We start from the raw sequence: 11,939 nt of genomic DNA, 5'->3' as shown, positions 1-11,939 counted from the left end.
TGGTAAGAGCCCCCGGGGTTGCATTAACCCTTTAGGGCCAATAAGACAGGACACAGGCAGCTTTTAGAAGTCTGCTTTCTTACTTTACAGCAGGGGGCAGGGGTGTGATTCGAGCAGCCAGGGGAGTGGAAAGGAAAGGCCTTCCCCTTCCAGGACTATTTTCATTGTAAGTGGCTCCCCAGGTGCTTTTCCTCCCTCAGTGAAAAAGATTCCAGATCACGTGCCCCTTTCCCTTTGCGGAAAAAAGCCCTGAGAGAGTGGGTTGTATCCTGTGCCCCACCCAAGGGAAAAGCCCTGGCATCCCTACACGAGTGCACACAGAGATGGATCCAGTTCCGGTCCTGCTAGGGCAGACGCACTGAAATTAATGGGACTTAACCTAGACTAAGTCCCATCGATTTCTACAGGACTGCTCTAAACACGATTAAAACTAGATTTGGCTCTGTATTGGGGGCCACAGCCCTGCATCCCAAAGGGCGACAGAGCCAAGGCGTCGGCAGCAGCATGAATGCGCCCTCAGCTTTTCCTCTTCTTGTCTCTCCTTCTTTTTGCCCTTCTCCCTTCTGTTCCTACCTGTTAGGCCAGACCTCCTGAAACCCTCAGGACCTGTTGCCCTGAAACCTCCCTATAGCCCCAGGCAGCCTGGGCTGTGGCCAGAAATTGCCTGGGCTGTAGCCCAAAACACCTGGAGGATCCAAGCTGCCCACCCCCAGTTTTTGGGGCTACCTCACTCTGCAAGGCTGCAGGCCAATGGGAGAGGGGGAACCTTTGCTTTGTTTCTTTTCCAATCAGAGATAGAATAGCACCATGCCTTCCCCAACAGCAAGAGTTCCAGCTGCCCCTTGCTACCTGAAAATGATGGGGTTCGTAGTCCAGTTCATGGGGAGGACGCCTGGCTGGGGGACAGCTCAAGAATGTGGAATCAACTGGACCCCTGGACTAAGAGAAATCATAAATGTGCGGAGGACCAGGTTAAAATGTTACGCATCATTTTGGAGATCTTTTGGGGAGGGAAAGGTGATTCAGAAATAACCCTATAAATAAAGAAACCAGTAAATAAAAGTGATGTTGATAACCGAAATGAGCTATGATATTGTCAGACTAACATGGTTGTAGGAATCAAATTAGAATGCTTCCCTATGTGTAGCGGAGTTCCCACACTCCTGACAACAGCAGACCAAGAAACATAAAAATTTAAAACCATTAAGAACAAGTTTGAAAAGTTCTCAATGATCTGCACTTCCAGATTGGATGAAAGTTTGTAGTTTTTGCATGTCTGGCTTTTAAAGGCCCTAAAGGACAAAAAAGGTGGCACCCCTAAATCTTAGCAGGTTTTAAGAAGGTGCAGAAGACTGGAAGATCTTCCTATTAAGGCTTAAAGACACTGAATAGTAGTTCATTTTTACTCCAATAACCACCAAAGTACGTTTCAATTTGTCTTTCCCTGGTCCTATGGTAATTCATAAAAAGGAAAGGTTTTATCCCTGTCTTTTCATGAACTTTAATGGGGGAAAAGGTGACAGGAAATGAAAACAAGCCAGAAAAATAAATATTATACATCTGTCAAGTAATTACAACTGTTAGTTGATGATGAATCATCTGCCTTCTAGCTGATGAATGGGTTAAGCAATTAAATTTAAATGAATTAGCACATTATGGAATATTCAGCGGAGCCTGGGAGCTACAGTATTAGCAGGGCTCCTTCTCTACCCTGGATTTTAGTCTATTTAAGGAAAAGCAGAAGGCCACTTAGAATTTAATTCTGCAACCACCCATGGATGGAAGGATGCAGGGAAGTTGTATCCTGGATACGCACCACCCTGGCACTGAGCCCCACTGGACGCAGGAAGGTGTAGGGCTGAGTTGCCAACGTTTTCTTTCTGGGACACGCTGGAAGCACGAGTGGAGGTCCCATCTCCACCCGCCTGATGAGGAGCGTTTGCTTCTGAGTAGACAGGTGCAGTGTGAGTTGGTGCATGAATGGACCTCATTGCAAAGGTGCAGCCCATCCACTGCCATTTTACCTGGGAGTAAGTCCCCTGCATCCCTCTGCATCTGGAGCACTTTCTCTATAGCTTGTTCAGAGGGCAGGGTCCCCTTTCATTCCTTACAGCTATTTCCCTGCTATTTAAATCTATTTCTTCAATACTGATTTTTTTTTTTTTAGCCTGCCCTGCCTAAATGATACCAGCTTGTCACAGCACTGCCTTCACAAGGCAGCTCATACCATGATCAGTAAAAAAAGACCCATATATTAAGATTCCAATTTATTAATCAGTAAAACAAAGGAGAAAAGATGATATGAAACAAGCAGCATCTGATAATCATTTTAAAAAACTGCTTCCCACACATTCACCCAAATTGGGGGTGGGAGTGAAAGAAACGGGTCCTTAAGGCTGCGATCCAATACCTATTTTCCCTGGAGGAAGCCCCATTAAACTCAATGGACCTACTTCTGAGTAGGGAAGGAAGACCCTCCTAAAGCCAGAGGGCTGATCTTTCTCAGGGTGAGGATTCCAGAGGCGAGGCCACACAGAAATACCTTCTCCCACTGGGACTCACCAGCGGAGCAGCTCCAATGCGAATGAGGGATTCTCGTGTGTGAAAGCTCTTGTCGGTGCCCCGCAAAACATGTGGGAACCCCTTTCAGGGAAACAAGCGCAGGACCAGGCATGTGTAACTACAGCCATCACTTCTTCTCCGCTCCCCTGCGCTGCGCCCCTTCTCGTCTCCCTTGCGTCCCTTTCTGGACTGTAAGCCTCTTGGGGCAAGGACTTATCTTCCCTACATCACGTGTCAACGGATGTGTTGGATGGGACCGAGCAATCGGCCCACAAACTGAGCATGCAAAATTCGGAGCTACGTATTCGAGGGAGATGCTGAGGAAGCCCTGTGAATTTCGCAGGCCAGGGCAGTGTGCAGGGTCAGGGTCACCGTGGGTCTCGGAAGCGCCTTTCAGCGCCTGAGCTGTGTCATTTCCACGCCTTGCGCCGCACCAGCAGCCTTGGGGTCGCTCTGCAAGCCCCGTCCGTTGGCCTCTCCTTTCCTGCACGCAGCAACTGGCTTGAGGAGGGGCTGGCCACCCACTCGGGCCCCTTGAGAAGGGAGTTGGCCCGCTTCCTGGAGGAGAAGGTTCTCCAGGGCCACCTCCAGGATCTGGGGCAGAATTCCCATGGGTTGCTGGGAAGCATGTGGGGTGGGTACTGCCCCATATCCTGCTTGTGGGTGGCCCCTGTGTGAGCGAGGGGGCCCTGGGCCTCATCCAGCCTCAGGGCTCTTCACCTCCTTAGCCTCAGCCGTGAAAGGGCCTCGCTTTGATCCTGGCTCCCCAGGCAAGGCAGGGCCTAGAGCCTGGCTGCTGCCAGCCTGTGTCAAGGACTCAGCACAAGGCAGCCCCCCGCGTCCCTCACGGAAGTCAGAGGATGAGCGTTCGGCAAAAGCTGGAGCAGGGCTTGCATTTTCAGCGCTGCTGGCGTCTCTTGCAGCTTAGGATCATGGAAGCTTGGACGGCAGAGTTGGAAGGGGCCAGGAGGTCGTCGGGTCCCAGCCAGGCCTCCCAGTGAAACCACCGACGACCCGCGTTCCCCTCAGTTGACCTGCAAAAGGCAGCTACTTCCCACGATTTACTTCCAGAGTAGCCCTATTGAAACCAGGGTGGCTACTCTAGAAGTTAGGCTGCACGGGGCTGCGATCTCAGAGGACTCGCCCTCTTCCCGAGCTTCTGCAAATCGAGCGGCCGCATCCTGGATACGCTTACTCAGGAGTAATCCCACGCAAGCGACTCGGGGAAACGCATTTCGTGGCAAGGGCCGACGGGCTTGCCCCTGAGCGGGGTTCTCAGCGGGGAAGGGGAGGGAAGGGAGGCGCACGTGCGCTTCGAAGCCTGGCGCTGCCCCTCCCGCAGGTCTTCTCGGAAGTAAATCCCCTGCCCACAGCTGGCCTCGCCCGGACGAAACCGTGTGCAGGATTGCGACCTTGCCTGCGTTTGCTCGCCGGTGGCTTCCTGGCGCCCATGGAGCTTCTTCTGGCCAGTGGGTTGGGGCCGCCAGCAGTGGTGTGGGCCAGAATCGCCCCCCCCTTGTGTATCTGCTCCTTCCTATCCGCCCCCCACCCCGCCAACTCCCCGTCGCTAGGCGAAATCTTCAGCGCCGCCCCACTTCGGGTTTCCAAACAAGATGCTAAAGGAACTTGCACTGAAGTGCAAACATCCCCCCCCGCCCCACTCACGCACTTCTGAAAAGGAAAGCAAAGCGGGGTGGGGGGGAGAAATGCATTGAAATTCCAGGGCAGTACCGGGGTGGTTTCCTAGCCCGTGAGTCAGAAATGCATTTGTGAAAATCCAGGCTTTTTGTCCCGCGGAGGGGGGAGGGGCGCGGGGGAGGGGCCGAGATCGACATCGGTGGCCCGGCCCGGGTTTGCCATTCGCTGCATTTCTCTATTCAAGTGAATGAAGTGCCGCGAGACCCTGGTTTTGATCTAGTCAATTGGAGAAAGTGGCAGAATTCTAATATATTTGTTTAATGCTTTTCAATGGGGCCTTTTCACACTTTTTGCAAATGAAGCCTCGAGTGGGGAGAGAAAAGGGGAAAGGCGGGGGGGGGGTTGTGTGCCTCTTCTCTTTCCCCTGTCCCTTTTTTCGTTCTTCCTTTCTCCCTTCTCACCCTCCACTTCCAATCTGGCTCAGAGACATCCTTAATTTCATAAACTTCTTCAGCGCTGGTTTGAAGAGTTCTTGGCGAGAGATGGTATTTTTCTTCCTTTCTTCTCTTCTCCTTCTGCCCACCCCGCCTGGTTTTTTTTTTCTTTTTCCTTTGCAAAAGACTCCAAAAGAGGGAGAAATAAAGAAACAGCTGTGAAGTTATTGTCAATTCCTAGAGTGAGGCTCAGAGACTATTGTTAGTCCACTGCAGGCGGTCCAAAGCCTGCTTTTTACAGGCCGTAATTGAAACATATTAATTAGATAATTTGTTGTTAGTTTAAAAGAAACAAATACAGCCCCTTCAAGACTTCAGCGACTGGCGTTCGTCCTCGTCTCTTCCAGTGCGCACTGCATACACGTACCCCGTCCTTTTATGATAGCTCTGTGTGTGTGTTTGTGTGGGTGTGTTTCCCCCCAATGCACACTTAGATTCCAACCTTGAAACTGAGCAAAATCGTAAGCTAAGGGGTCCCCCCACACACGCTTGTCTCTTGCACAAATCCAAGGCAGAACTGCATTTCAAGTTTTCCCTCCCTTGAAAGAACAACGAGAAATGTACAAAATTCCTAGAAAATAGAACTTGCCCGCAAGAATTTGCATTGACAAATTTCTGGTCCGGGCGAATTCAGCTGGTTCTTTTCCACTGGGTGGAATGGGTGCTTTTTTGGGGGGTGGGGGGTGCTGTTCGTTCCAGAAGCGCTCATGCACTGGAATTAGGGAAAGGGGAAACATGTGGAAGACCGAAGGGGCTAGAATTCAGTCGGTGTTTCTTCCGCGCAGCGAAGGGCGCTGATGCGCGGAAACGGCTGCGCCTGGGACCCCCCCCCCCCGCGCTCCTTTTTAGGGGCTTTCTGCAGGAGGACTTCGCGCGGGATCCTCCAGGTAGTCGGTGGACCCTCACCTGCGCACGTCCCCGCGCCCTCCAACCAGTCCTGCTCAGCCCTGCGCTGGATCCCCACCCGGCCCGCGGGCTGCAGCCCGCGGACGATTTCTCCTTCGACTTCCAGACGACCCTCTGCGCACTTTCGCAAAGCTGGTCCCAAATATTACCTGCCCACCTGCCTGCATTTGCACCCGCAGTTTCCCAGCGCCGCACTGGCGCAGGAACAAACCGGTGGCGATTGCACGGGATCTCGTAAGATCCCCAACGGTCTCACCTTTGGATGGCGACTTTTCCGAGTCCAAAGAGGCGACGGTGGGGAGGGGGACTTTGTGAGCGCGCCACTTTCGGCATGCGGAATCCTGCAGTCCTGCCGCTTTCACGCGAGGAGAACTGCCCTGGGATCCACCGCTTGGCCCCTTTGAAACGGCTGCACTCCATCCAAGGGCGCGGGCGCGTACCCGGCCGCCGTTTGCGAGGCGTCTCGGAAGCGGCCGTGCGGGGCGCGGGGAGAGCAGCGCCTCGAGTAGACCGCGCCGAGCCCCGCTTGCTCGAGAGTAAGCCCCGCCGAGCTCAAAGCGGCCTGCTCTCCCTCTTGCGCGGCGACTCTGCAGCTGTTGCTTTCCTGGATTTCGAATCGTTGGGAGCTAAGCTCAGAGCCCGGAGCTGCAAGAGGAAGAAAACGAGAACAGCCGGGCCGGCGGGTCCGTCGCCGAGCGGGGCAGCACCGACCGCGGGCCCGGGGCGGCGCCCGAAGCCAGCTTCGGCCCCGCTCCTCGGCCTGTCTACTCTGAAGCAAGCCCCACTTGGTCCGAGAGCGGTTACTCCCGAGTAAGTGTGTAGGGCACTGCACACTACGGACCCTTCCCTGGGAGGAGACATACCTACGGACTGCTCCCTGTCGCCTTTAAAGAAAATAATCCCGCGAAGTCGGCTTAGCTGAGTTAGAAATCGCGAGGGGAGTGTAGAAGCGAAGTTTCCTTTTTCTTGCTGATTTGGAAATGCATCTTTCCAGCTTAAACAAAGCCAAAGCGGCGGCGGGGGAGGGGAGTGTCCCCCACTCAAATCTGGGCCGTGGCTTGTTCGGGAAAACTTGGTAAGGTGGACTGGGGGTTCGGGGTGAGTTTTTCTTCTCCTCATTGATCGGCGGAGTATCCCGCGAAGCGCTTCCCGAGCTGGTCACAGCGGCTGAATGTGGGTTGGTCTGGATTAACAGAGCGATTTCCCCCCTTCTGGCAGGCTTTAAGCCGCTTGTGCATTGCAATGAGGCTAATAATTCATGCACCCCCCCCCCGACCTTTCCCCTGTGTGGGAACGATCCCCGCTTGTCTTCGCAGCCGGGCTTGTTCCCTGCGCCCCGGGAACGCTTACAACTTTCGCCCGCCCCCTCTCTTCCTAGTTTGGAAGGGAAATGAACCGCCGCTGGCGCTCAGCCCCAGAAGCAGCAAACACAACCCGCATTTTCAAACGAAACACCTTGGGAAGCTTTTGATCGCTAGGGTGCTGAAAGCCCAAACTCGCTTCCCTGGGGAGTAAGCCCCATGGGGCACAGTGGAAGTTACTTCCAAGTAAACGTGCCTGAAGATCCACCGGGTCGCCGTCCGCAGCGGACCGCCGCCAAAGCCGGCTCGGCTGCAGTCGATAGTTCTCCCAAGCACTTCCGAACTGCCCGGATTGCACCGGAATCTCGTAAAAAGAAAACGAGACAGGCTGCCTTTAGAAACTGCAGATTGTTTCGAAGGATTATATGGGGGGAACGGCAGGATGGCACGTCCTTTCCGGAATTCTGCTCCTTTCTTCTTCTAATTAATCGTAACTAATCATAATTAAAATAACTTCTAAAACTTAAATCCTAGGCATGCCCCATGAGAGTAAGTCAAGAAAGAAAAGTGGACTAACTTCTAGGGAGCTCAGCACATGAACTACAGAGACAGACGGATGAAACGCAGGGGACACACCGGCCACCGAGAGATTTCGCAGCAGCAGAAAATGACAGGGGCTTGAGGCAGATGCAACGCAGGTCCTTCTCTCCGGACAAGCCCCTGATAGGTGTGTGGTTGGTGTAATCCTGCTCCCACCCGAAGGGCAAAACTCTACCGGCTCTGAGATGGCAGGACTGCAGCCAGATTGGGCGCAACCCAGCAAATAACCAACTCCTTCCCATAGAGAAGTATAAAGCGGAACCCACTTGCTATTAAGTTCCTTGGATTTTAAAACAAGCCAACATGGCGCGTTCTCCTTCTGCTTACTCAAGACAGAGTCTTTCCTATGGAGCCCAGCAGGTTTTGCTTCCTGGTCCTTCGTTTTGTGAAACCCTCTTTGTCAAGCAAATTCCTTTAAAAGGTAGATTGCAGAGCACATCCTGTCATGTGGAAGGGAATCTGGAAGTTTGACATTACATACTAGCAAGTTTTTCCATTCATGTGCTCTCTCAATATTGCCTTGGGAATATACATATGAAGGGCTAGGAAGTCTTTTTTTTCCTTGCTTTTTCTTTTCTTTTATGGAATGCTGTTTAACCATGTGAATAGGATTCATTAAAGTAAAAAAGTTGGAGCTGTCTAGTTAAAAAGGGAAAGAAAAAAAAAATGCTTCTTAATCTCCGGGGAGAGCGGCCTTATCTTTTTCTTCCCCCACCCCAACTTTGTTTATTTAGGTTCTCGCCCTATTGAAATAATGCAAATCAACTTTGCATAAATTAATGCACTTTTCCTGCTGAAAAAGATGGCTGTGGAGGCCCCATTCTGGCTTTACATATTTTAATGAGAAAATATTATTTGGACGGCTAGGTTCATAATTTAACATAGACACTTTTAAAAACTGAAATAAAACCCCAAACATTTGTCTGAAAACAGGCATGCTGGGACGGAAACAAGAACATTAATATTTTAAATATCATGCTCATTCTGTACAGGAGAGAAGAGGAGAAAAGGAAGAGAAAGAAAAACAGTGAAGGCCCGATTCAGTGGGAAGTTTTCCTGCAAAAGTCCCATTGAAAGGAAGGAATGCCGTCCAAGCCCTCGCCCTCGTCTTGCACCTGTCTCACTTCACTTCCATTAAACTTCCGGCTGGATCGAGGCCTTAGTTTTTTGTTTTTAACAGCTTCAGATGAATGGTTCAACATCTTGTTTTGTTTTTCCTTTAACTTAAGCAGTTCACAAACAGGCGGATTCCAGCAAACTACCTACAGCTACCAAGGGGTACATGGAACAAAAGTGCATTTTACACAGTTGGAAGTCATTCTTATTCACAAACATATACAATTTTCCCCAACCGTCCCCTTTCCCTCAAAAGTTCCAACAGGAATAAAAGCGGGGGCTTGTTCAGTCTGGATTTCTATGCCTCTCCATGCCGTCAACCATCTTCACTTTTAAAATATAAATTAAGAAATCTGGGAATGTCACGCCTCTCTTACAGTGAGCCAGGTTTCCCTAATGAAAAAATGCCTCAAAGGGGGCTTCAAATAATCAGAAGTTTAGCAAATAACTTTCTTGTTCTCTCCCACTTAGAGATTAAACTTCAAGAGGTTGCAGGGAAGTGACAGGGGGAAACAGACAGCCTGCGGCTCACTGCTGCGTTTAATTTAATCGATGCGTAAACCGTGAGGGATCCAGTCCAAGCGAAGTTAAGCATTGAAAAACCAGCTGCACAATCCCACGCATATTTACTCGGAAGTCACCGTGTACAAAGGTTGCCCACTCCCAGTCTGCCTAGGAAGGCTGCCAAAGGATCAGTTGATTTCAAAGCAAGCGATCCATTGCACGTTTACTCGGAAGTAAATCCCCCTGACTTCGGGATCTTCTCCGAGCTCAAACTTAAAGATGCGATCCTAGGCACACTTACCCCGGAGCATGGCCCCGCTGAATACTTGTGTCTGAGTAAACGTGCAGTCGGACTTACTTCCGAGGAGACAGGAATAGGATTGTACCATGAAAGTGGTTTAACGGGGGGGGGGGCGCCCCTCGCCAGCTGTGCGCTCCCCCTCTTGCGCGTGTCCTTTCCACTTTCTCTCGAGCATAAATTCTGCCGTGAAAACCGGGGCTGGCGCGGCCCAAGTTGGAGGATCTTTGACATTAAAAGGGGAAACCTGCCAAAGAAAGGGGTTATTTTCGTGCCGATGACTTGGGGGGAAAGAGTCCGCTGATCAGCGGGGGGGTGGGGGGGGAGAAGGCGAGCTTGCTGGTGCGAGGCGTGCTTCGCTGCCACCCTGCTTGTGTGAAGCGCTTCAAAACCCAGCCACGCGCAGACGGCTGGAAAAACCGCGTCGGGGAGCAAACGGGCGAAAGCGCCGCTTCTGTTGGCTGCGGACGGAAACCAAACTGCGGAGCGGAGAGAGAGGAGGGGTTGGGGAAAGGGTCGTGGGTATCCCTTGGAAAGCGTCACGGGTTTAAATCTAATTTCTTGAGCGGGAGAAGTCCTGCCCGGGGTGAGGAGGAGAGAGGCGCGGACCCAGACAAAACGGGGCGCAGAGGAGACACGACTTCGGGGGGCCTGGAGTCCTTCCCCGAGCTCTCCGGCGAAGACGGGAGGCTGGGCCGGGGCAGCAGGGAGAAAGGAGGCTCGCGTGGAGACGGGCTGGGGGGCGGCGAGGCGCCCGAGGCCAGTTGGGACCCGGGCGCTGTGGGGGCGAGGGGAGGGGGGTCCAGACCCGAGGCACCCCAGCGCCGCTCGGCGAGGCCAGGCCCCGGCGCGGGCGCCCCCGGGCAGGGAAGGGGCTGGCCCCCCGGCCCGCGCACCGCCCGCGTCACGCGCGGCGTCAGTGGACCGCCACGACGGCGTGCAGCGCCGAGGCCGGGCTGGTGAGCGTCTCGCTGGGCGTGGCGGGGCTGCTCTGGCTGGCGGCCGTCTGCGAGGACGTGGGGCTGAGCGCGGGCGGAGAGTTCGACAGGATGGCGGGCAGCGGCGCGGGCAGCGCGGGCAGCGCGGGCACGGCCGCGGCGGCGGGCGTGGCCTTGATGGGCACCGGGATGGCGGGCAGCGTCTGCGCCCCGCCGTGGCACAGCGGCTTCAGCGGCACCCCGTAGGCGGCGGCGGCGGCGGCGGCCGCGCCGTAGTCGCCGCCGGCCATGGCGAGCGGCGCAGACGGGTCCAGCACGCCCGAGCCGTACACGTGCGGCCAGCCGGGCGCCAGCTGGTTGGGCAGCGGGTAGGCGGCGGGCACGGGCTGCACGGCGGAGAAGGCCAGCCCGCCGGGCATCTTGTACTCGCGCGCGATGATGTTCTCGATGGCGAAGGGGTGCTTGAAGCCCGACGGCTGCGCGGCGCCCAGGCCGTAGGGCGGCACCTGCGGCAGGTGCGCGCCGCCGCCCGCCGCCAGCGCGCTCAGGCGCAGCTTGGCCTGCTGCTGCAGGTACTGCTGCGCGGCGTCGGCCGGCTTGGAGGGCGCCAGCGGGTCGGCCTTGAGCACCTTGAAGCGCTTGCGGCGCCGCAGGAAGCTGCCGTTCTCGAACATGTCCCCGCAGCTGGGGTGCAGCGCCCAGAAGCTGCCCTTGCCCGGCTGGTCGGGCCGGCGCGGGATCTTGATGAAGCAGTCGTTGAAGGAGAGGTTGTGGCGCAGCGAGTTCTGCCAGCGCTGCGTGTGCTCGCGGTAGTAGGGGAAGCGGTCCATGATGAACTTGTAGATCTCGCTCAGCGGCAGCATCTTCTCGGCCGAGCTCTGGATGGCCATGGCCGTCAGCGAGATGTACGAGTAGGGCGGCTTCTGGTCGCTGTACGTGTTGCGGCCCGGGCGAGGCATGGCGGCGGCGGCGGCGGCGGCGGCGCTCCGGGAGGTCTACGGCGGGCAGGCAGGCGGGCAGGCGGGCGCGGGCGGGGAGGCAAGACAGCTCGGGTTAACCCCCGCGGAAGCCGGGGCGCGCGGGCCCGCGCGACGGCCCTCCCCCGCCCCAGAAAGTTTCCCCGGGCTCTTCCGGCGCAGAGGGGCGCCCCGGGCGGCGGGCGTGCCCTCCGGCCTCGCGCAGCTACGTGGGCGAGAGGGCGCCGCTTAGGGTGAGGGGTGATCGCTCCAAGACGGGAGGGCTTCCCAGAGCCCCGGGACTCCTGGCCCATCGGACCGGAGGCCGCCCCGGGAGGGCCGAACCCTCGGACGCCAGGAACGCCCTGATCCCGACCTTTCCGCAAGAACCTGCGCGCAAACAGAAGGCGGCGTGTGCGGCTCTCCGGAGACGGGCCGCCCGTCCTCCTGCAGTTACTCTCGGGGAAGCCCAGCGGAGCGGGCGGGAAGTCCCTTGGCCGCGCGCCGAGCGAGGCGTGCCCCCCCGCCGCACCGCAAGTACTGCAAACTTCTGCCGCAGCCCTTCCAGCCGCCCCAGAAAAGTGCGGAAGGCTCTGCCGGCCCTTCCCGCCGGCCCCGCGCCCCCG

General features: G+C 55.6%; 1 protein-coding gene across 1 annotated transcript; it reads right to left on the bottom strand.

Moving 5' to 3' along the window:
- Positions 1-10,335: 10,335 nt before the first annotated feature.
- FOXB1 (forkhead box B1) lies at positions 10,336-11,316 on the bottom strand. The gene has a single exon (XM_044438943.1). It carries the CDS (start codon positions 11,314-11,316, stop codon positions 10,336-10,338), a length of 981 nt encoding a protein of 326 aa, XP_044294878.1.
- Positions 11,317-11,939: the final 623 nt, after the last annotated feature.

The sequence above is a fragment of the Varanus komodoensis genome, unplaced genomic scaffold, assembly GCF_004798865.1.
Source record: "Varanus komodoensis strain SLA01 unplaced genomic scaffold, ASM479886v1 scaffold33, whole genome shotgun sequence".
In the NCBI taxonomy this organism is placed as follows: domain Eukaryota; kingdom Metazoa; phylum Chordata; class Lepidosauria; order Squamata; family Varanidae; genus Varanus; species Varanus komodoensis.
This window is presented reverse-complemented; position numbering and strand designations above follow the sequence as displayed.

Bases quoted from the DNA above. Each gene is read 5' to 3' on its own strand.
- FOXB1 (XM_044438943.1), bottom strand. From the start codon at position 11,316: ATGCCTCGCCCGGGCCGCAACACGTACAGCGACCAGAAGCCGCCCTAC.